Here is a 25,766-nt window from a genome sequence, read left to right as displayed (position 1 = left end):
GGGTTCCCCCCTTTTCTCCCCAATTGTTTCCGGCCAATTACCCCATACTTCCGAGCCGTCCTGGTCACTGCTCCACCACCTCTGCCGATGTGCGGAGGGCTGCAGACTACCACATGCCTCCTCCCGATACACATGGAGTCGCCAGCCACTTCTTCTCACCTGACAGTGAGGAGTTTCATCAGGGAGATGTAGCGTGTGGGAGGATCACACCACCCCCCCCCCAAACAGGTATCCCAACCGACCAGAGGAGGCGCTAGTGCAGCGATTAGGTCACATACTCACATCCGGCTTCCCTCCCTCCCACAGACACAGCCAAATGTGTCTGTAGGGACGCCTGACCAAGCCGGAGGTAACACAGGAATTTGAACCGGCGATCCCCGTGTTGGTAGGCAACAGAATAGACCGCCACGCCACCCGGATGCCCCAGGGTATATAGGACTTTTTTTTTGTTGGTTGTTTTGATTATGTATGAAGCATTGGCATCCAAATTCCCTATGATGGGATAACTGCATGCTGGGTAATAAGTGCATGCTGTCCGCCTCCATTGCAGCCATTGGTCTCCGTTCACCAGCAACTTACTACTTAAGTTTTAGGGGGAGCAGCCAACTTGTTTTATTCTTATTTAGCCATAAACCATTGAATTTAAATCAGCCTCAACTCTCATGTATTTGCCATGTGCTGTGTGCATCGTGGCCTCAACTGTTAAATGACACCCCCTCCCCAAAACAAGGGGGCCCGTTAACACAAAAGCCAAAGGTTCAACAGATTACTAGAGGACATTTGCTGTTGAACGGCTAATGATAAGAAGAATCATTTATCGTAATCTGTTGTCTATTTTCCATGTTTCTGTGTTGCAAATTCTATAATACAGGCTCCAAATCTCACTGGCGAACATTTTTATTATTATTATTTTCCTTTTTCCACCCTTCATGACAAGAAAACCTTTTGAATAATACATTTCAGAAGAATTTGCTGACAGCTGTGTCGATGGTGTGATAGCCTTTGTAAGAACAGTAAGATGGAAATCTGTTGAACCGATGGAAAAATGTAATTTATGTAGCTCTTATTGTGCGTCATGACTGTGTGGCCCTATTCTGTGTACATTAACGGTGTCACTTACAAGATTTAAGCCAAGATATCCTAATCTTCTTCAGTCCCTCGTAGGTTCCCATGTGCTCTTATGTTCACAGACGATGCAAGCAGAAACCATCTTCCTCACTTGGTAACGAAAGTCTAATTCCAAATGGTGTGCGTCTGAAGTGAGGCTATCCTTTTTGCTTTTTTTGGAGGGTGTACAGATTGAGCCTTTCATAGCCAGCATTATGATATGTGTAAAACCCAGAAACCCAGTCTTCGGGGATACGGATGATAACCATGCATACATAATTGGGCGGTAATTATGGCAACTGAATGAGACAGAAGTGTGTTGTGTCTGTCTGTGTGTGTTTGTTGGTGCTGTTCCACATGCGTTTCCTCTTGTGCATTGGTAGTCTACATCTAAATGCATGTGTGTGTATTTCTTTGTGTTCTCTGTGAATATGTCTGTCTTTGTGCCTCCCAATCTACTGAGCCACACTGAGCTTTCTGTGGACTATTTAAGGGTGCACCGTGACCTCCTAAAATCTCGGAGCTTGGTGAAGCTTTGTGCTTCTACATCAAAACGTGGCCTGCAGAGCTGGGCTGGCACAGAAAATTATTTATAGCCACTGGCTCAAGGGGAGAGCGAGGAGTCCCAGCTGAACCATGTCACTCAGAAACTTTTCTCACACTTTCTGTGTGAGTGAGATTGCCAGGCAGTCAAACTCAGAGCTCTGTAAGTGGGTGTGTGGGTTTATTAGTGCCTATGAGAAATAGTTAGATTTAGGTGAGTAATTGACAATTGTCAATGACAGATTATCCGAGAGTGAACAACAGATGCATTGTGTGTGCGTGTGTGTGTGTGTGTGTGTGTGTGTGTGTGTGTGTGTGTGTGTGTGTGTGTGTGTTTGAACAGCTTTTTGAGCGTGTACGAGTGTATGTGTGCATAAAGAAAAGAGATTGAAAAGGAGAATAAATGAGTGTGTGCTAAATGGGCATCTGCAGAGTTGTCATTAAGTCTTTTTACACAGATTACTTGTTTTGGCATGTGTTGGCGTGTGTGTGTGCATAAGTATTATGCCACTGATGAACTCCAGAGGCAGTTGGTCGTTCACACATGACTTATTGACAATGGCCCCGTGTTAATTAGGCTGACCCTTGCTCACACACATCACAGCTCCCACACGTTGCAGTGCTAGGCTATTTATTAACCTCCTGTCTTCTGGCCCTTCATCTGAATATGGAACAGGTGTTCATGTAAACAGACACGGTTCTGAAGTGTAAATAAGCAAGAAGGTGATCTCGAACATTCGTGATGAGAATCAGACAAAGTTTTAGCAAAATTATCAGAGATCATGAATGAGAAACGAGAGCTGCCAAATGCATCTGTTGACTTGAGAATTGGTTCAGGTCAGCTTGCTAAGTAAGTTCCCATGAGTATCCTAATTAAAGTGAGGAACAAAGACAAACAGGACCCCCCCTACACACACACACACACACAAACTCAAGTACACACCGAAGATAAGATTTAGTCTATTACAAAACCAGCCCCCTTGTTGTTTAAGTGACTGTTCTTTTCAAATAAGACCAAATAATGCAACACTCCTTGTGTCCCCTGCTCTAAGAAGCCAGATAAATACAAAAAGTAATTAATCTCTGAACTGCTAACAAAGATAGAGGGGCTTAGCCGTCTGTCATAAGGCCCTTTAATCACAAATTAAAGGCCCTTTAATTTTTTCCTTCAAATTTGAATCAAAACCCTACTTACTGTTGTTGTCGTTTAACTAGCAGCGACTTCTGAGTGAATTTTTATTACCTTCTGCCTTGGAGGGTCTCGGTCTCAACGCAAGGTTATAGGTTAGTTCTTCTAGTTAGCACCAAACTGTGAATCCCCCCGCTGGGAATTTCCCCCCATCACCATTCTCCCAGGAAGCCTTTGCACCCTTCTAGCCCACTATCCATTCCTGTGCATGGTTGCTGCACGATTATGAGTCGACTTGTCATGTGCCTGCATTTAGGACTCCAGCTTGTGCTACTCAGGATTAGCTTGGCGATGGGAGGAATGAGGCATCTGTCTGCACTATATTGTCTGTTACCAATGACCCAAACTCTGGCCTCTCTGGAGACTCAGATCAACTTTTAGTTTTTGTTTTTTTTTTCTTTCATGACTGCATCTTCAATATTTGTGACAGCTCCAGCTACACATCATTCTAACCACACTGACTCTCTTCGACTGTGTGAGTGATTTGCCCGGCTCTACCTGCTGTGTGTATGAGCGCTCTATTGTTTTATCCAGGGCTGTGTCATACTCGACTGGTGATGCTGCATGGGAAGGTGCTGCTGCGGCGATGCTTCAATTGCATCTTCAAGAGCTTCTGCTGACCATGGCACCGTTCCAGCATCCAACTTTCTTTTTTGCAATGTTTCATCATAACTAAGTTCAGTCATTAAAACTATTTTGTAAATCTTGTTTGGCATCGTCTATCAATAGGTGCTGCTCATTCAGCAGCTATTGCACACCTCCTGGAAGATGGATCTTTCCTCTGATGTTCTTGCTCTTTTTTTTTCCTGCTAAGGTTTGCAGAGCTTTCCTCCTCCAAACTAGAGGTCTACTAAGGTTGTGCACTGTGTGACTGTAAAGACCTCTTAGACTGTAACTGATTTAGGGATACAGAAGTAAACTTGACTTGATTAACTTGATGCAGCAGTTAACCGTCATATTGTGCTACCCAATACTAAATCAGAACCCCTAAGTTATGAACCTGTGTACACAACGCCTTGTAGCAAAGACTATCACTGTAATGAGGTATCAAGGTTTCAACCTTGAGAATACAAAAACTGTTAGTCTGTAATGTTTTACCTTGTTAGATATCAAGTTAGTCCGCATGTCTCATGGGGTGAATTTAATCAGTGTCCCTGGTCTTAGATCGGAAATTATATTGATTGCAGATGAGGGTGCACTACATATCAAGTGGGAATGGACAGGGTTGAGAGTAAGTGATAAAGAGAGCGGAGGGATCAATGTGAAAATAGCTTGACAAGGAGAGAAAAAGAAAATAGGAATAGTACATACAAACAAAAGGAGAGAAAAAGATTAAAACTAAACAGAGATAGAAAGGTTAAAGAGAGACAGAGGAAAGCAGACAGACTGTGAGAGAAAAGGAGTAAAAAGATCTAATGGTTTTAGAGATAAATATGACATATCTCACCATCGTCCAGCGTGATGTCCTGCAAGCCTATAGAACGGAAGGTGGGCTCCCTGTCCTCTGGCTCCTGCTTGATGTTCACCCTTTCCCCATCTGTGGGGAAGGGGCCCTGAGGGGCTAGAGGGTGGACTAGGGGTCCTGATGCTGGGGACAGGCTAGCCATGACTGGGCTGCTGGCCTGTGGAGAGGGCTGTCCTGAGCGCTGCTGTTGCAGGGGACCCAGGGGACTGCCACTGGATGTAGGGGAGGGTGAGGTGGGGGACTGATAGGGCAGTGAGTGGAGCTGAGGGGAGGAGGGCCCGGAGTGGGGCGAGGGGATTATTCGTGGTGGAGGTGCACTGGATGGTGTAGGGCAAGAGGCTGACCTTTGACCTGCAGGGTGGTAACCCATGGCCCTCTGCAGCTGGGAGGAGGGCTGCCCCACTAATGAATGGCCTCCTGGAGTGGCCACCTGGTTGGAGTTTGGGGAGCAATGGTAGCCCCCAATTGTGTGGAGGTGTGGGGAAGAGTGGGTGAGAAGGGGCTGCTGGCTATGGGGAGATGCAACAATAGGGTTGTTGTGTGTAGAAGATGAGGGGGCAGAAGAGGAAGAGGAGGCAGGGTATACCATGCCCACACCGATAGAGTGTGATGCTGCACCAGGGTCCTGTGGATATGGCATCCTCTCGTAGCCCTGAGGAGGAAGGTTTTGCTGGCCATTGAAGGGCAGGGTGTGACCATGACTATGTTCGTGCTGCATAGACTGGTAGGAGGGCCGGGTCAGGGCAGGAAGAGGAGCAGGAGCAGAGCCAGGGTGGAACGTCATGTGGCAGTCCATGGGAGGGTGGTGTAAACTGCGGCCCTGGAGGTGAGGCAGGTGCTGGAAAGACGGGGAGCTCAGGGAGGGGCAGGGGGCCTGCAGGGGAAGCAGGCTGGGTCCGGGGCCTGCTGCCAGACTGTGGGGGGAGCTGGACAGAAGGCTGTCCGATGGGTGGCCCTGCTCGGGGGAAGACAGTTGGGTGCACACCAGGCTGGCAGCATGCGCCACGGGCATGGACATGGACATAGAGGGCACAACGGGAAGGTCCAGCTCATCTCTGTGCTCCTGTTTCACCATGACTAAAGGGAGAGAGATCCACAGAGAGGGATGACATGTGTGGGACAGAAAGGCAGACAGAGAGAAAAACAAGAAATTAGAGCAAGAGAAAGGGTAGAGAACATTGTGACAAGTACATTTCATTAAACAATATTTTCTAAATAAATTATGACCCAAGATTTTAAAAAAATGTCAAAAAGTCCCAGCAGCTATAAATTTCTCATCATTACACTGCAACTGTGTAAATACCACAAATATGTTCTGCATTTAATGGTTTTGAGAAGAGATTGAATTGCACAGTCTTTCAGGAGGCTATGGTAATTTCAAGTTTTTCCATACTCTGAAACCATACACATAGCCTCAGTCCCAAGTGCTGAAGTTCGACTCTTTTCTACCATTGCCTGAATGGTTCAAAAACAGGACCCAGTAATTGTCAGTGAACTAACACAACTCATCTCTGAAATGTAAGCACATTAAAATACTACATTTCTTGTGCATACGATGAAGTTATTTTGATAGCAAATGGGGTCATTCCGTATACTGTGACAGCCCAATGTGCCATCAATGCCAATCAGTAACCTATTTTCCAATCTGGTGCCTTGTGACTGTCAGTTTTATTTTTACCCAGCTCCGACTCAGAGAGGGGTAGCATATGTTGTCAGTCTGGATGCCATGAACTGTTATACAGGATGAGGGGCACAATGCCTCTCAGCCCCAACCAGACCAAGAAAACAAACCAGTTCAGTGTTCAGGCCTTTACCTCACCCAACACTGCCTCTGGGGCAGGGAAGTAAGGGGCACAAAAGCCAAAGAGGGTTTAGATGCGCTTGAGAGGGAACCCAAGAAGGAAGCGAGGGGGAGAACAAAGTATATGTATGTATGTATTTATATCGGGCGTTACGATGCTTTTGTTTTATCTTTCCTAAAGCTAATACAGGTTTAAAAGTCAACGCATCAAAAATATTTGAAAAATACCTCATTTCTGTTTTGCTCTGGTCTGAAAGTAAATATTGTTTCTGAAAGCAAAAAAGGAACACTACTGTTTATTGTTTTGTTTTGTTTTGTTCATAAAAAGATTAGCGGGTGGTGGCGAAAAACCATGAAAAGCTCTCGTCATTTCATGGCTGAAATGGCAAAGTTAAAATAGCGTCATAGCGTTTCCAAACGTTTTCTCAGAATTCATCCTAAAATTGGGCCATGGCCTCTGCAGCCCAGCCCACGCTGAGACATATGAAAAATGATTGGCAGGCAGGTTTTTAACCACAATAAAGAAGGCGGTGTCCGTGGTAACAATAGCGGTGTCAATGTCCCGGCAAGGTTGACAGAGCAGGCTTTCTACCCTCTGCTCTGATTGGCTGCCTTCATCTATCAACGGGGAAAACAGGAACTGTTTGTGATGTGTGGGTGCACTTGCACACGGGCTGGGTGGGTGGAGGGGCAGGGCCACTTGTATACATTCACATACATGTAGGATGGTATACACACGCATCCTTTTCACACACTGTTGCGGTGGAACTCACGGTTTGTATGTTGCAAAAAAAAAAATGCTCACATGCTGTTATATTCCGCCAACACTGTTTTCAGTTTGACTGGCTTCAAGAGCAAATGAATAACAAAAAAAAACCACCCTTCAAAAGCTACAATAATATCGAGGCAGGGATTTAACAAAAACATCAGGGAAATCTTAGGATCCAAACACTGAGAAAAACGTTCCGTGTTCCCCCTATGCTGAAATGAGAAATAAATCAAACCCCAACTACTGGCCCGTGTGTTGAAAAGTTTCCTGGAGAGCAAGTGTTTAGCATAAAAAATTTTTTTGAACGAAAACATGTGAAGAAAAATTGCTGTGAAGCTTGAGGGAGCGCTACGGTATTATTAGTTTGTCGGTACGTGTGCATGTGAGTGTAGAAGAGCATTTGCTAAATTGCAGCAATGAGCAGTTTGGAGGGAAAGAGAAACAGACTCCCTCATTTCCTGTAAAAGCTTCACAATGTCTGATTAAGTATATAAATGTGGGTTGCAGAAAAACTAAGCAGGGTCCCCAAAATATTCTGGAAAAAAAACAGTATACAAAGCTACTGGTAATGTGATGTGTCCAAAGCCTTGCCAAATCCTTGCAAAGTACCTTTGGCTCAATAAACTAGTATCCTAAAAACAGGGGAAAATTAGTTTGATTTTCCTAGGTTTTCGTTTACAAAAACAGCTGTGGGTCCCCAAGACAAATTCTTTTGAAAATTTGGATCTCAGGGAGAGAGTGCAAAAAAAACATTGTTGTGCTGAAGCTAGTTTATGACTGATACTAAAGAAAGTAACTTTTCTTACCTGACAGGTAGGTGAAGCGCTGTGATTGGCTCCTTTTCCGTTTGCCATTGCACACATAGAACTGCACCTGGACGGCCGATCCCACCGTCTTACTGTGGTATGGGGGGACTTCCACCACAATGCTTGACTGTGAAAGACATTAATGCTATTATTATAATACACATACTGCCAACATAGACATTGCCAATACATTACATTGATAAAAACATCTTACCGTTAAGTGTTGATGCATGCTACATAATCCAGGTAAGGACATACCAGAAATTTGAATCAGTTCATCTGGACACAAAGTTTATTGGGAGAAAGGTTTCATCACTCATCTAAGTGACTTCTTCAGTCTCAACTGACTGAAAAATATATGAACTGCATTAATATGGTGCTTTTCTAGTCTACTGACCACTCAAAGCACTTTACAGTGTATGCCTCACATTCACCCATTCACACACACATTCACACACTGATGGTGGAGGCTGCCATGCAAGGCACCAAGCTGCTCATCAGGAGCAGTTCGGGGTTCAGTGTCTTGCTCAACGATACTTCGACACGCTCTCTGAAGGAGCCAGCGATTGAACCAGCGACTCTCCGATTACTAGATGACATCACTTAGATGAGTGATGAAACGTTTCTCCCAATAAATGTTGTGTCCAGATTAACTGATTCAACTTTCTGGTATCTTACCATTAATTTTCCCCTAATATTTGTATGAAAGAGGATTTCTTTTGAATATATACACACTGAGTGTGCCAGATTTTGGGAACATCATCCCAATATACAGTTCCATTATCTCAAGGCTCAAAAATGCAACTGTTTCCTCTTTCATTCTTTTTTACATCAGCTCTTATTTCACCTAGTATTTATAGTCAGTCCTTGCGTATATATCTGGATTATTGTGTTGTAGTGTTTTTAATCTATGTTAAGTACACAGAGAGCAACGAAACCAGTCAAATTCCATGTTTGTGCAAACTACATGGCCAATAAAAATGATTCTGATTCTGATCTCCGATTCAAGTTTAAAAGGGATTGAAAACATAAAATCTAAAGGGAATTACTGCACAACTTTAATCTGAATACAGCAGTCTAGCTTCTGAGATGTGTTTGCAATGACAGATTCAGTGTAAATCTACATAAATAACAAATACCAATATCACTGGCTTTCAACAATGTGGCAGTTTGCAAAAAAAGGCAATAGTTGCATAAAAAAACCAAACATGCCTACTTACTCCTTGAGTTTTTTCGCGGATTACCTTTGCCTCAACTTCCCATTGTGGTCGGCCATCTAAAAGTACACAGGTTAGAGATGAGAAAATATAAATTCAACAGAGAGGCACATTAGTAAAAGGCCAGAGAGACCCCTGAGAGCAGGCCTGGTAAGACAGTTAAGTGAGGTCTGGTTTTCCCATAACGGGGCTATGACCTGCACAGGGGTGAAGCTAAAAGACAATCATCTGCCTACGCAAGAGGGATAATGGAACGGACAGACCAATGTGACAATCAGAATGCCATCACATCCTCACATAATTGAATTGCCAGTTCTTGGACCAACGAATCTATTGGAATCATGGGGAAAATCAGTTTACAGCACATAAAGTGGTCATATAAAAACAATGGCTGGTTGTTTTTAAAGAGTGGAATGGAAATTAAAGGGGATACAATTTGAGTTGATAGCTGCAGAAGAAATTATAATAAATTCAGTCTGCACCTAATCAGGAGGGAGATTTACAGCTTCGTAGTCCAGATCTATCTTTAAGTATGGCCTAATATTTTTGGGCAAATGTTAACACGCACATCTGGAGTAATTTCTCTCAAAGGTCCATTTTCCAAATGATCATGTCAGTGTACCCCGATTCTTTCAAACAAACAGGTCCAAAGAGCTACAAAAGACTTCCGAAAGCAAAATATTTCAATCTGTTCTAGGGGTACCGGAGAAATCAAAATGACATCATTTTTATAGGTCCAGAAACCCAGTGGATAATATTTTTACAGTGATTAAAAAGTAATCAAGGGTCTAAATATCCTGCTGTTTGTCTTGCCTGGTTAGGATTATGGAGACAGCAGTGGAATAATTTTATTTATTTTAAAATAACTCCACATGTTGCCAGGTTTCTGGCTCAGAAATATCCTCTCATTTTCCAGTTTTCCTATGAGGGATCTAATTATTTGGCCAGACATCTTAGGGACAGTTTCTCAGAGGGAAGCAGCTGGGGTGAAGAACATGATGGGGAAACACTAACAGGCTTGCAGTGCGGTCGGGAGAAGTCACGGTCATCATAACAGCCATGGACTATAAACCCTCTTTCAGCGAGTAACTCTGCTCTGCATTCCTTTGCAGCTACTTTAGAATGGATTCATTTGCCATTGCTTCTGTTTCACAGCGCTCACGTGGCAGACCATTTTGATTATATCTCCATACACCTGTGCAGTCTCTCCCCTCTCAAAAGGGCTTTCCTAAACACCAAAGCCAGGTGTCTGCAACATGCTCGCTATAGCGACTACATGTGGATCATAAACAAGGTAGTAGCTCTTCTTCATGAGCCCTGTTATTTTTAGGATACTCAATTTTACCAATATACCCTTTCTAGCTTTAAGTAAGTATCTCACCCTAACACTGAGATGACTAAAGCCTGAGGGTCCTAGTTGTCCTCCTGTCCAAAAGTCACCCATTGTTACACAGCGGGGGCTTGCTTGTTTTGTGAAGGAAGTGCTCCACTTGTGGTCGACGGTCCAAGTATTTTCACGTACGACTGAATGATTGTGGGTGATTCTGTGGCTGACTACAATGCATTACTGTATAACTAATGTTCAACTGGCAGGAGCAAAGGCCCCAAAAGAGCCGCTTGGCAACAAGCTTGAACAGGAGCCTCATACCACAGTCTGACGATGGTTTGAATTGTGACAACACCCTGCACACCCTAGTCAGAGAGAAAAGAAAATATAGCTATTGTACTGGAAGATCGAATAAAAACACAAGAGTGTTAACGCTACTTGTGTTATAATAACTGTTGGCTTTTCGAGCTTTGCACTGGGCGTACAGCAAAAACACTGATTGGGGATTAGGCATGCTCTATTAGGTGCATTTTGGGGGGAGCGGTGTTATAGCATCACAAACGTACTCCTCTTATATAGAAGAAAATATTAAGTTGAGTAAGTTCACAGTTTTCCGTTCCTTTCCTTCTCATATCTTATTGTTTGATGACGTCTCCTCTGGTTTAGCAATCTTTTCTTTTAAATAATACATTTCTCCATAGTCCATCCGTCATGTCCTACTCTCGCCTTCCTCTTGGCCAGATTTGAGTGAAATGACAGAAAACGAGAACTAGAGAGGTGGACAGGAAGCCAGCAAGGATCTGCTGGAGTTTAATAAGCAGTTCTGTCAGGGCCAGGGACAGCCAAGACAGCAAACCACAGACCACATACACCGCAGGACCCTGACCTGGGACCTAGAAGTGCTCAAAGCAACAATAGAATCAGTCATTTGTGATAGAATTTACACATGTACCTTTTTGTCAAAAAACTAAAAGGCAAAAAAGTATCTGATAGGCAGCTTTACCTGAAGATTGTCTATATTATGGAATAGTAATTCTAACAATATTATTTATGCAAAGGAAATTAATGTGAGAGTGCAATGAAGGCTATAGTAGGCTAGAAAAACACAGAGGAATCCCAGCTTTGCACATCAGAGGACAGCAACCCAAATCAGTTTATTTTAGGTCAGCCATTTTCTGCTTAACCATAGGATCTCACATAAACACAGCTGATAGGACCCCTATCCCTACATAGCAAAAATCATTTTCAGCGCCAGCCAATAATCTGTGTCCTTCCCACAAGAAGACCATCTCTCCCATTCCCTATGATCCCACTATTGTCCTCTGTTTATGAAAAAAGGTGGAAAAATCTCTGTCACTGCCCCTTTCTTCTCTTCTTCCATCCCTGCACTTATTCCAATCAGTCCTTTTCTGCAGTAAATCAGATGGATTAGCGATGATGAAGGGGATCATTTACATGAAGCAAATCACCATCATCTTTCCCTCCTTTCATTCTTTTTCTCTCTCCTTTCACAATCCACTGCTTTCATACAACAGTGGGGCCCATTTTACCTCTTTTCCCATGATGCACCTCTCTTCAGTTTCCACTCAACCCTGAAGGGTTGCAGAGATCCTGACTACCATTGTGGTGTGTCTGCTGTGCTCCTTTCTTATGCCACGCTTCACCTAGTGCTCATCAAAGAACAATGGGCATTCCTCCGACTCGCTTCTAAAAGGAACTTTTAGAGAATGGCTCTAAAAAGCCAGCCAAACTTGCTGCTGCGTGTACACTAGAATCTGTTGCTCTCCATCACAAAGGTGCTCTGGGCACGCAGGGACTGGCTCGGCAAATGCCATCCATTCAAAGTTTCCATCCCCGAGAGGATCTGCCTCCATATGTGTTTTTATAATGGAGTGGTGTTTGAAAGAGAGAAAAACAAAAGGTGTTCTCAGAGAGATCCGGCAATACTGCCGTAATGAAGACCTGTCTTTACGCAGGCTTTTGTTTTTTTTGTTTTTTTACATTGAATCAAATAAAGGCAGCATAATGCAGCCCCAGTGTGTGATTTTACATAGCGTGCCGGTATCAGAGGCGGCGTGACTTGCAACACAACAACGTCGGCTGTCCCGTCCTGCCGGCTGTCCCTTTTACACAGACGTCAATTCGGCTCTGTGATGACCTCCACTGCTGCCTTAACGCCGGAACAACAATGCCCCCCTGTTCTGTGTTTGTACATTTTACACAGAACGGTGAGACAGATTAATGCTGCAACGTTCCCGCCTTGAAAAGGCTGTGTAAAAAAGCCTCATGAATACAGGAAGCTGTGTGACTTAAGTAAAACCTTTCTAACTGTTAAGCTTTGACATAAAGACTTTTTCCAGGTAATCCATTAGCTTGAGTATTTCTTCATCGAATGCAGCTCTTTGAGAGGTCTAGGTTACAAATAATGTGAGGATAATTCCTGGATCTTCATTTTATGCAAACTCAACAACCTGTACATGTCAACATGACTGAAGACAACTGACTGTGGCTTTGCTGATAGTCTTGCCTCTTTGCTCTCCTTTTTCTAATTTGACGTTATTTCACTGTGGGACAATACAGTAAACCAGTACTACAAAATCTGAGGTCTGTAACACTGAACAGTTCACTGCAGCAAGCCAGCTGTATTGTTTATCTGATGTGGGTTTGTCTTTTTTTTTTTTAGTAAAATACAGGTATACACAGACACAAAAAGACATGTTTATGAGAGGACACAATTAATGTATGGGAGCCCTCTGAAAATAGAGCCCATGATCCATTTTGTTTCCAGACAATTAGCTTCCAACAAGAAAGACTACAATATTACCAACCATAAATCTGTCCTGTGCATGTGAGAATCCCCTTGGGGTCTTGATTACTTGCTGAAGCAAAACGCTCTCAGGTCTGATTCTGAGTGCCGCTGAACACATGTTTGTTACGACGATTAACATGCGACAGGAATTCAATGATTGCTTCCTGGGGAACGTCTGTTTTGTCCCTGAGAAACACCGACCCTCTCTAGATCTAAGTAGTCAGGTCTACCCTCTCTAGATCTATGTAGTCAGGTCTACCCTCTCTAGCTCTAAGTAGTCAGGTCTACCCTCTCTAGAGCTAAGTAGTTAGGTCTACCCTCTCTAGCTCTAAATAGTCAGGTCTACCCTCTCTAGATCTAAGTAGTCAGGTCCCAAAAACAATAAAGATAATCTTAGCAGCAGCAAATGTAGTATAGTAATGTGTAGTAGTAGAGTAGCAGTAATGTTGATTTTTTTTTTCTATATCTGGCTGTGGAGTGTACAGGTTGGCACTGTCCAAAAAAATAAAAAAAATAAAAAGCTCTTAATAACGTTTAAGAAATGGTCAAAGCTTGGTTAAAGTTTCTCCTTCAGTATTTCTGCATACATCTATCTTGGGAGTAGCAACAGAAAATATGAAATTTTCAAGAGTAAGTGACTGAGTATTGGGTAACCATGAAATACTACCTTTTAATTAAAATGCTAAAATACCTCTTTTCTAAAACCTGTTTTAGGCTAGGTTGCACAGACATGACTCTTACCAGGGCCCTTTTCCAGGAAGATGACCTTTGACTCAGGGAAGAAGTTGGAGCCAGTAATGACCATCTCTTCCCCCCCACTGACCAGACAGCTGGTCAGGCTGTACTTTTCAACCTGAGGAAGCTCCTGAGCTGAGCGCTGGGCTGGGAGGGGCACGGTGGAGGATGAGGGAAAAGGAAGGAAGGAATATGGTCATTCGATGAACTTTTAAAATCAATCTCTGTTGTGTGTGTGTGTGTGTGTATGCTATACATATGTCTGTGAGCCTGTGTGTGCATGAGTGCGTTTAACTCCTAAGCAAAACACTGGGCTAAGGCACACAGAAGACATTTATTTACTTTTTACCTATTTATCGGAAACTCTTATCTAGCAAGCAACATCCAATGAATGCAAACAGCAGATTAAATCAACATTTATAAATCACCAAGACTAAAAGTAAATCTTCGTTGTGTCAGAGTGTACTTATGTATGTGCATGTGCGTGTGTTAAAATGTGTGATATGTGTGTGCCTCAGGCCAGGAAATGGACACTCACAGCACTCCACAGGAATGGATGCAGCCTGCAGTGACAGCACCTTCCCGTTGTTCTGGGGGATGTGGACTCGAAACACCACCCGCACACGCGTGTTCTTTCTCCCGATGTCCGTCTCCCCCTTCCGTAGCTCGATGTCTGAGTTCCGCAGCTTCAAGATGCCAGCACAGTCGATACTGCAAGGCAGAGGGAAAAGATACAGTTGGCACCATAAACCGTGTCCAGAACTGGCAGACGCTGAAGAAATATTTAAGCAGTGAGGGCCTGGGAGTGATAAAACCAACCACAGCCCGGTAGGGGATTGGCAATAACAGGCAAATTAAGTGTCAAATCATAAATTAGAAATGCCTGTGAAAATGATTTATTACAACTGTAAATGTGAAAATCCCTACCAAATCCTTTCCTATGGCTTCCAATGTAAATGAAACCAGACCTTATATAAATATAATCATGCAGATGATGCAGAATTGTAAATTTGGAAATAAAGTCAGACTTTCTGCTACGTGGGAAACCTTTTCAAACTTTCCTCATGTGCCTGACTCTCGTGTTGGTTCGAATTAAAACTCTGTAAAATTAACATTGGAAGGCATTTGGACCCCATATGATCATAAACCAGGATATTTTTACATTAGACAGGGCTTCCCCCATGGTGGTAAACTCATAACTGAGTAATGGAATCCTGAAGTACTTCTGACACCTACCTGGCCAACATGTTGTTTTCAGGCAGAAGAGGAATTTCAAGAACTTTGGTACTGGAAATGATGATTTCTTGGCTGGCCGTGGCCACCGTTTTCCCAGTTATCCGGTGCACCTGGTAGAAGGCGTGTGGCCTCAAGTAACGGTCATCTGCTGTTCCAATAAACATCTGCAGGTTGACAGGCTTCTCGTTGTAGCCAATGAGCTGAGAGAAGACAGAGGGATACAGAGAAAGACAGAGGAGGGAGAGAGAATAAAACAGATGTAAGGAGGTGTGAATTAACAAATTCTCTCTACATTTCCACTGCTTTCTGAAGGTCACGTTTTTTGGAGGGAACCTAAATGTCAAGCGAAGGGTGTTGGGAGTTTTTTTGGCAAGCCCACTGGAGATTCATCTGGCGCTTTGGCCCCTAACCAGTTCAACACTGTTGTTCTCCACTAAATAACCTTATCATTTTTTCCTTTTGCAGGCCTTAACAGGTATTTTGTGCAGGCCACAATTAACTCTCGAGCTCCTATAACTGACTAGTATCTGACTAGAGCCCCCAAACACACACAACCCCTACCCACTCAGTTCTGGCACATCTTTCCAAGTCCAAATCAAACAGGCTGTAGCTAACTACCACATAGGCAGCCCTGAAAACCAAGAAGCATGTTTCTACAACATTACAGAGATAAGAACATGGAAACTGCAAGTGGGCAAGACAGCAGAAAAAATAAAGACACGATAAAAAGACTTTTGCATACTGTACAAAAAAAATAAGAAAGTGGATGAATGAACGCTTCCAAATCACTGACATGAACTCATTTCGTGCATGTGTGTGCGCACGTGTGAGGTCACACACTGTGCATTTTAAATGTTCTATTTGCAGTAAAAATAAATCTGCGGCGAATAAAAAAATTGCCAGTAAAAATGTCAATGGTTCCTCAGACCAAGCAGTAGAGCGTTTGCCAACCTAGCTGGCATCAGTCACCACAGGAGGTGGCCGCTGTGTGCTGGCACCCTGGCTACCAGTCAGACAGGTGAGTGGTTTTCTGAAGCAGGAGTGGTGGGTGTTGGGAAGGTGGGGCACAATCCTCTCCACTTCAGAGGGACAGAGCAAACACACAGGCACACAGTCCCACCACTGTTGGAATGTTGTGCTTGGCAGAGTCTGTGACGGCAGGATGGCACCCACCCCCACACACACATTCCCTCCCCCTCCACCAGCTCGGAAGGAGGTGCAGCCCATGTGAGGGAAACAGAGAAGAACAAGGTCTTTCATTGCTGTTTCACCCCAGGAGCCAGCAAGCCTCAGCTCTGCCCACAGCTGGCCATTGACCCCTTCCTGCTGTTACGTTTACATCACACATCCGTGTGTCAAATGTTTGGTACAAAAGTATGGTCGGGGTGAAAGGAGTGAAAGTAGGTGTTAGTGAAGATTTGTTGTGAGCTGGTCCAAAACCAGCTAAAAAGGACTAAATTATTTACAATTAGGTCCTGGAAACACGCGTACCTGAGAAAATCTGTGAGAAAGCAATGCCAAAGATGTATGCTTGGTTTCAAAACATTGACTTTCTGAAACCAATTATTGGGCTATGTCGGTTGGTACTGCAGTGGTGCCATTAAGCTTTCTGCCTCTGACCAAAAAGGTGCAATGTAATGGCATCAGATAGCATAGTGTGCAGAGTGTGATAACTAGCACCATTAAATGGTAGTCGGTCCTTAGACTCTTCGCAATTTAGCTTCACTTTCCCTTCCCCTCTTCTTGGTTCCCCAACAGTGCCCCATGGGCCAAGAACTGGACATATGAGGACGTACGAGGTCAGACAGATCAGTTGAAAAACTGAAATGTGTTATATTTACAGTGGGTTAGGTGAGAGGTGGTCCCTAGATTCCAGGACCCCCTCCTAGAAAGGCAAGGTGACAAACACAGGATCTTCTCCATAAAGCCTCAGTGAACCGAGTTGAATGAAATCCTTATATCTGGAGAAAGCGGTCCAGCTGTACTACAGAGAGCTCCAGTGGTTCCCAATGCTCCCGTGAAGAGTCCTCAATAAGAAAAATAATACAATTCTGGGAAGTAATCAGAGGTTAGAGCTTACAAAAAGATACTATTTCAAGTCAAAAAATTTAGTTTATTTTTTATGTGCCATTTTGAAACTGGCCAATATAATTTATCACTTATTGTTTACCACTGTTTTCTGTCCTGTTCACATCTACCATGCCATATTCACATCCACCCTATGTGCTATTATTCCAGTGTCATATCTCACTTTCACCTTGAAATTTGCTCATCCTTATTTTCATATCTTTATTTTTATGCCTTTATTTTTATTGTTTATCAATTTCTTATAATTATTGTATTTACTGTTTACTTTTGTGCATATATATATGTGTGTGTGTGTGTGTGTGTGTGTGTGTGTGTGTGTGTGTGTGTGTGTGTAATCGGTAGCAGCGTACCAAGTCAAATTCCTCTAATGTGGGAATCCAGCAGCAGCAGCAGCAGCAGCAGCAGCAGCAGCAGCAGCAGCAGCAGCAGCAGCAGCAGCAGCAGCAGCAGCAGCAGCAGCAGCAGCAGCAGCAGCAGCAGCAGCAGCAGCAGCAGGTATCCAGCAGGTGATGAGGGGTGTCGAGGTTAAAGGCTGTACAGGGTTTTGGCCTTAGAGGAATAGGACCAGGTTGGCTAACACATCACCAGAATGAGGTGAGGGAAAACCAAACAGCCCATTGGACCCGCCCGTTCCTCAGAGGTCACTGTACATTTCCTGGTTCATGTATCTAGGCCCTGGCAGCACTTTCATGTGTCTGCTGCAAGCCTCACCGGGTCCATTTGAGACATTTCATGGGTTTTTAATGGCAGTTGGAATAATATTATAGCAGATTTATGATGAATAAATATGAAAAGAGAGGCTTTTGTAACTAGGCTGACTCTATGCTGGAAAATACATTTCAGGACATTTGGAACTGCATTCAAGATTTGAAGGCTATACTTAACCATGCTGAAGATTTTAGATGCATTTCATTTAAGCAACTTTAAACAAATTTTTAAGTGTTTTTTTATTTTTATTTATTTATTTCTCCCCAGTTGTACTTGGTCAACTACCCCACTCTTCCGAGCCATCCCGGTCGCTGCTCCAAACCCTCTGCCAATCTGAGGAGGGCTACAGACTACCACATGCCTCCTCTGATACATTTGGAGTCGCCAGCCGCTTCTTTTCACTTGACAGTGAGGAGTTTCACCAGGGGGACGTAGCGCGTGGGAGGATCATGCTATTCCCCCCAGTTCCCCCTCCACCCTGAACAGGCGCCCCAACCAACCAGAGGAGGCGCTAGTGCAGCGACCAGGACACATACCCGCAGACACCGCCAATTGTCCGTAGGGACGCCCGACCAAGCCAGAGGTAACACGGGGATTCGAACTGGCGATCCCTGTGTTGGTAGGCAATGGAATAGACCACCACGCCACCTAGACGCCTAAAGAAGTTTCTTTGATTTTGGAATCCATGAGCCAGTAGTCGGCAAGAGGAGAATGTGTCACCAATAACAACCCGACAGTGTTATGCTTGGACCTTCTTGTTTTTTTTACTTCATTAAACATAGACGCTCCACACAGGTCTTTTCAAAGCCCCAGCTTGTATTTTATTTTTGTATTTTACTGCACTGAGATGCTTTTCATTTCCATCATTTTGTGGTCACAGTGGCAAAAAAAAAAAATCAGAATATATATATTTTAATTTGATGTTGCAGAAAACAATCCGTGGACAGTTTGTTTCCCTACGGATATGTATTTGGCTCAGTTTGAACAGAGGCAGAAGAGAGCACAATAGAGAGAAAATGTATTATCTAAATAATGCAGATATCTCTACCTGTAATGCCAGGAGTGTTGACTCAAGATTTCTATGCCCTATGCCTTTGGCGTGTGTTTTGTGAAAAGAGCGGCTATCCCACTTTCCCCCCTCGCAGGATCAATAAAGCTTATCTTATCTATTCTTATGTTATCTTAACCCACAATAAAATAACTGGCCTGGAATATGATCTTCAGAGCCTGAAGGACTTCTGTGAAGGACACTACGAAACAGTGATGTGGAGAACAGAAATAGTAGTTTGACAGAGGTTACACAAGATCTCTCGAAAGCTCAGCAGGTGAGCAAGGAGCTTATCAAGCTAAGCATCATCTTAATGAACTGAAACAAAAGACAGTGCGGCTAAGTACTCTGTCATCAGAATGTGATGCGGGGCAGATCGCTGAGGGAAGCAGCACATGGTGGGGGTGGTGGTGGGGGGGCACATGAAGCCCCGGTTTATCTCTTGTCTCCCGATTTCTGTATAAATGGAAGTGCTCACGAAGGTGTTTGTCCTTACATCAAAGATAACTTTGTGTTAGTGTATGTGTGTTTACGACAGACGGTATGTTTGTACATATATAGGACTAATTCAAAATATGTCTATAAGTGTGCGTGCAGTCAAGTGTGAGTAGATCAGACAAAATGACTGCTTTAAGTAATGTGTGTTTGTCCTTGGGACATTTGGTCATTTGTACACATGTGTATGCATCCACATTTTTGTGACTATGCAAGCCTGTGTGTGTGTGTGTGCGTGTTTGTGCACGTGCATACACGCACATGTGTGCCCAGTGACCTAAGCTTGTGGTTGGTCCTACGGTGAAGAGTCTCCTCTAGGAGACAGGGTGACTCCTCTGTAACCCTGCCTAAGAGGCTTAGGGAATGACGGGCTCAGAAGGTTACATCCTCCTTTTTCAAAAATGAGCACACTCGCACAGAGTCCTGCATTCCTAAAACTGCACTCCTGAAATTAGACTGACACTTGTAGCTTCCGTATAATCGCAGAATACATTGTTTTGCCCTCTCGCCGGTTCCGGTGTCAAATTATACCCAACCCCTGTTCAGAACTACAGTAAGAACTGTACTGGGAAGGAAGCTGTTTCCAGGAACAGCAGGAGGTTCCCATAATAATCAGTTACGGGTTCATCTCCAAAAGCCACATGAGAGGTTAAGAGCCACATGACGGAATAAATCTCGGTAGTAACGAGCTAACAGGTAATTACACTTCCTGGTCTGAATGGATCCACAGCTGTAAATGACACCACTTTTCTGGATTCAAAGAAGCACGGGGGTCGGGGGGGATCAACAGCCTTGCGGGCTGTGCTGATTGCTTTACGGCCATGTCTGCACAAAGTAGTGGAAGTGAGCACAGATAGGCTGCGTGTGTGTGCGTCTCTGTTTGCATGAGTCTGCAATGTGTGCGCATGTTGTATGTGTGTGTGTGTATCCATAAATCAGGGCATGTGTGGAATAGGAGATGTTTATTCACAGCTGCATGTGTGTTCCAGACAGCATAAAGTGAGTTAACGGTGTCTGGGGAAGTGTGTGTGTATAGACAGAGGTGGAAAAAAAACTAAAATGCTTCAGGGATGTAATCAGGGTGCCACAAAAGGAAGGAAATAATTGGTAGGGGAAAAAAAGTTGCCGGAAGACCAGACTCTACAATTGAAATAAACAGCTTTTGCATATCAAAAAAAAAAAACAACAAAAAAACCAGAGATCCTGGAAAGCAAATTAAAAAAAAACTTCCATAAATCCCATTTCAATGCAGAATTTTCATTGTCTTCCAGCTTTATTCGGTACATAAGGGACTCGTGGAGAGAAGGAGAGATAGCAGGGATAAAACGTGTTGAATATCATGAGCCAGCCGCAGAATCCACAGCTCAGTAGTTCACTGAGCCGCCAGGAATCCCCGATATCCCCGGACCTTCACAGGGCTAATGGATGACTCCGCTCCCATGATGCTGCGTTGCATCTGATCCATTTTCTTTTTACCCCCAATTTTTCAGATTCTGTCCTTCGTGGTAACATTTCACGATGCGATGGAAAAGCCCCCCACATTTCTTTCCCTTCACTGTCTCTCTCCAGCTCTCCGTCTCCCTCTCTCGCTCTCCCTTTCACTCTCTTTCTCCATGTGAGGGCTTTGGTACGGAGCCACACTTTTGTCAAACATGCACTCAGCGGGCCAGGAGTTCTCTCCAAATCAAATAATCAACTAGGCTAACCTGATTAGAGGGCCAGCGAGAAAGGCCCCACTTCAGCACTCCCGGTGAATCAACACCGCCGGTCAAACACAACACAGAGCCAGGCTAATTTAGTCACCCTGCCACATTCACGCCTGCTTCCAGTAGCACAACTATTTTCTTTTTTTTTTCTCAACCCCTTACATCCTGGCAATATCAAATTTTGTGCATTTAAAAGTGGATACTTTTTTTTTAAACTGTGTAATAAAGTGTAATACAACAATACAGTTAGCTCTTCAAATAGGGTACAGATACATTAGGTTACATGACGCCAGAAAACCAGATGAGCGCCACCTGTCTGGCACGTGTAAACAAGAACAGAAGTGTAGTGCTACATTAGCTTTTCTATCATGGAACACACACACACACACACACACACACACACACACACACACACACACACACACACACACACACATGCAACCATGATCACCCTTAGCTTGTTTCACAGTCCTCAGCACACCCGACCACCACCCTCTCAAGTCTCTGGCTGAGTGTGAAATGCCACAGGAGGGTGGTCTCTGCACTTTTGACTCCTCACCTTTCTTCCCATCCAGCGTGCACTGGACCCAGCTGGGCAGTCAGCAAGTACCTGAAGGCTGATAGAGATCAGGTCATACATGAAACCATGCTGGCATTAACAACCAGTCACATGTCCCCGGCCTGTGCTCGCTGAAGCCTGTCACTCGCCCAAGGCTGCTGCTGCCTCTGGCCGTGGAAAGGGGCTTAAGATGAACCCTCTTCCCTAAAATTAAACCGCTGGATACTGGTTCATATTCAGCTCCAGCTAAATAAAGCCGCCGCTTATTTTTGGCCTTCATCTGTTCCACTGATCCAGTAATAGGGCTAGCTAGTTGGAGTGGTAGGATAGTCCCCCTCGCTTTGCACACACATTCCCATGTGCTCTTGCTCTCTCTCTCTCTCTCTCTCTCTCTCTCTCTCTCTCTCTCTCTCTCTCTCTCTCTCTCTCTCTCTCTCTCTCTCTCTCTCTCTCTCTCTCTCTCTCTCACATTCAAACACACACACACACACACAGACGTGTGTGCGTGACACTAGGGTAAAGTGACATACATAAGGAGAAACAGTCCCACAGATGTTTGACATTTTGTTGAAAATGAAAAGAGCAAAGCCACAACAAGTGTTGAGGGGCTGGGCTGGGCTGGGCTGCGTTCGCATGGCGGGATAGTTGAGCTGGGCAGGGCAAAGAGGGTAACGCTGACCTGCTCCTGACACTCCTCTACACATACAGTATCTCATCATTTACCACCACTACCTCTCCTGTCATTGACCTTCTATCTTCATTTCACACTTGTTTCCTTTTTCTCCGTCCCCCTCAGCTTTCTTCTTCTCCTCCTCTTACCGTTCCTTCTTTCATCACACTTGTCTTTTCATTTTCCACCCCTCTCGTCTCCTCTCTTCTTTGGTCTCGTTTTGGTCTTACTTGCCCCCACTTCTCTATCTCCTTTCCCCCTCTTCCTTCTTCCCTCTTTTTCTCTCTCTCTCTCCTCCCCCCCCCCTCCTCTCTCGTAGCCCCAGTCTTCTGCCGTAACTTGACACTTTCTCGCAGCAGCGCCTGACTCTGCCAAGTTGTTTCCCTGTGTTGCTCCGCTGTTGTCATGGTGAGCCTGTGTGTGCGTGGGCAAGTCTACGCACACTCATGCTGGTGTAAACTACAGCCATGAAATGTGTGTGTGTGTGTGTGTGTGTGTGTGTGTGTGTGTGTGTGTGTGTGTGTGTGTGTGTGTGTTGGATTGGGTTGCTTTACGCATACTTAACTCAGTGTGAACTGTGATTGGCAGGGTGGTTTTTAGTCAGTATGTAATAGCTGGTTAGTGTGTTTACAGCATATATAGAAACAGCAGTAATGGTGGTCAAGGTCACAGGTGGGTCTGAGCCATGTTATTTGCAGTACTGTCCCAAATGCAGCAGAGCCTGGGATCTGCGGACACACATAAGCATATACATGTGCGTACAAACAGACACGCACAAACACCCAAATAACACAGCTCACATAGGCCTGCTGTTGGCCCAACACACCAGGGGAGGGAGGGCATGGAGAGCCAGGGGGCCGGTCGGCTGTTTGTTTAAACAAGGTCAACGCACGCAAACACACACACGCACACACACACGCGCACGCACGCACACACACACACACACACACACACACACACACACACACACACACACACACACAGAAAAGTGAGCGTTTACTGTATAATGCATGAGGCTGTATATGGCCTTGCTAGCCTGCCGCACGCTCAACTCCCCTTTCCCCCCTTTCTAGATTCCCCGCTCGTTCTCTCCCACTCTCTATCTATCTATCTATCTATTCATCCATCTATCTCCCTCTATCGCTCACTCCTCCCTCTCTCGGTGACTGTTGTCTCGCTGTGCACTAAGCCTGATTACATCAAATGAGAGCCAAACTCCCAACATGTTTACATCAAAAACAGCCCTGGGGCAGAGCAATGCTCCCTCCAGTCAGTTCACACAGCGCAAAAAAAAAAACAACTAGGCAACTCTTGCTTTGTTTTTGTGTCTCCCTGTTGTGGAATCCAGTCTTTTGAGGAAGTCAGCAGAGAGTTGAGCCACCACAACAGCAACACAACAAAAACCACAGCCAAAGGAAAGAGTATCAGTCAGACCTGACAACATCTGGTTAACACTTTAAGCACTGCACAAACCAGGGGATGGGAGGATGGAGAGAGAGACAGAGAGAGGGAGAGAGACAGAGACGAGGGGGGGTAGTTAGGAGGTGAGTGATAAAGTGTCAGATTGTAAGCAACAGAGAGAGAGAGAGAGAGAGAGAGAGAGAGAGAGAGAGAGAGAGAGAGAGAGAGAGAGAGAGAGAGAGAGAGAGAGAGAGCAAGAGAGAGAGAGAGAGCAAGAGAGCAAGAGATAGATAGATAGAGAGTGAGAGAGGGGGGGGTGTCATGGTCATGCACAAAAACACCGGGGTCAAAATCATTTGGTGCATCCAACCCGGAGAAATATAATGCCCCCTTGGACAGTTTCGGTTGTCTTCTCTTTCAAATTCGTGTTATCGGACACTGTGGTCTCATTTAGTTATTAACCGTGGCAACAAGGAGAAAGATGGCCGCAATAAAACAGGTCCTCTCAAATCTCCTACTTCCCAGTATTTTTCTTGGGTCTTGTATTTGTCATTAAACTGCCGTCTTTTACCGTAATCATGTCCACACTGCACGCGTGTGTGCGGTGGACACGCAATGAGTGCAAATGTGCATTTCTTCGTCGTGTCTGCCCGTGTTGTGTGTGCCGGCTCGTATATGCTCAGCGCAGCAGGTAATACCAGACAGTCTCCTTGCATTTGTGTGGGTACAAGAAGCACTCAATTAAGCTGGTTAAATACACACAAAGGATACCTCAGGCAGCCAGAGGAGAGGCTTTGGACTTAAATGTCTCCTAGCAACAGGTGTAGCGATTATGGTCTGCTGCTTGCCCCAAAAGAAGACCTAAACAGCCACTGGACCAGACACAGAAATAACACACCAGGATCTTCACTAGTACTATTTTTTTTTTTACAAAATTTAGATGGTCAACAATTTTAGTTTGTTGACCATCTACATTTAGTTTAGGTAGCAAGGGACTTCGGTTTATTTTGTTAGATGTCCAACATTAAAAGTGGTACCAACACTTGAAAAAACTCACAAATCAAGATGAACGAGTATGCATTATATATTTGAGATTACCATATGTGCAATACAGTGAAAAGGTTTAACTTCACTGCCCTTTACAGAAATATATAGAGAGATATCTTAGCCCCACAAATATATCCAGTGTTGAAGCCACACTAAATACTGTGTTCAATTTGAAACAACAAATCAATGCTGTGTTTTTGCCCTAGACCCAAGACCAATCTTTATAGTGGAACTCTTTCCTCAGAGAATCTCTGCACCAGTCGACTGAACTGAGAAAGATAAGTGTTCTGTTGTAATATCCAAAGTCAGTTGTACTCAACAAGTGAAAGGGTGGTCACTGCGTTTCAATGGGAACTACTAGGGCTTGAATTATTAGTCCAGGGTAGGCATCTTTACATGGGAATGAGCAGAATTCCACTTAGAAACCAGTGTTATGAATCATCTCTGTCCAAACAATTTCATATAAACAATCTCACACTGTTTTAACTTTTTTGTTTGTCTGGCCACTGCATATTCTGGTGAGAATCAGAAGAGGATCTCGCTGTTATGACTCAACAACCAGAGCTCATGGACACTTTGCCTTTCTGGCAAATATCTTCAACAAATGCCATTTGATAGGCACCCTCTTTCTATGCATCTTTCAGTTCAATGAGTGCACATATGGCGGCACTGTGGCGCAGTGGTTAGCACGGTCGCCTCACAGCAAGAAGGTCTTGGGTTCGAGCCCCGGGGTAGTCCATCCATGGGGGTCATTCCAGGTCATCTTCTGTGTGGAGTTTGCATGTTCTCCCCGTGTCTGCGTGGGTTTCCTCCGGGTGCTCTGGTTTCCTCACACAGTCAAAAGACATGTAGGTCAAGTGTATTGGCCATACTACTGTCCCTAGGTGTGAATGTGTGTGTATGTGTCGGCCCTGTGATGGCCTGTACAGGGTGTCTCCCCGCCTGCCGCCCAATGACTGCTGGGATAGGCTCCATGATCCCACGACCCTGGTTGGGGTAAGCAGCTTGGATAATCGATGGATGGATGGAGTGCACACATT

General features: G+C 44.4%; 1 protein-coding gene across 1 annotated transcript in view; it reads right to left on the bottom strand.

Annotated features, from left to right (window-relative positions):
• Window positions 1-25,766, bottom strand: part of nfatc3a (nuclear factor of activated T cells 3a) — a 93,284-nt gene that overhangs the window by 21,462 nt on the left and 46,056 nt on the right. The window contains exons 4-9 of the mRNA XM_056278158.1: window positions 15,005-15,204; window positions 14,307-14,479; window positions 13,775-13,915; window positions 8,901-8,956; window positions 7,681-7,807; window positions 4,287-5,381 (exon numbers count right to left, since the gene is read on the bottom strand). Of these exons, the coding sequence (XP_056134133.1) occupies window positions 4,287-5,381; window positions 7,681-7,807; window positions 8,901-8,956; window positions 13,775-13,915; window positions 14,307-14,479; window positions 15,005-15,204 (1,792 nt within the window). The remainder of the gene's footprint in view (window positions 1-4,286; window positions 5,382-7,680; window positions 7,808-8,900; window positions 8,957-13,774; window positions 13,916-14,306; window positions 14,480-15,004; window positions 15,205-25,766) is intronic.

The sequence above is a fragment of the Lampris incognitus genome, chromosome 4 (assembly GCF_029633865.1).
Source record: "Lampris incognitus isolate fLamInc1 chromosome 4, fLamInc1.hap2, whole genome shotgun sequence".
Taxonomy (NCBI): Eukaryota; Metazoa; Chordata; class Actinopteri; order Lampriformes; family Lampridae; genus Lampris; species Lampris incognitus.
This window is presented reverse-complemented; position numbering and strand designations above follow the sequence as displayed.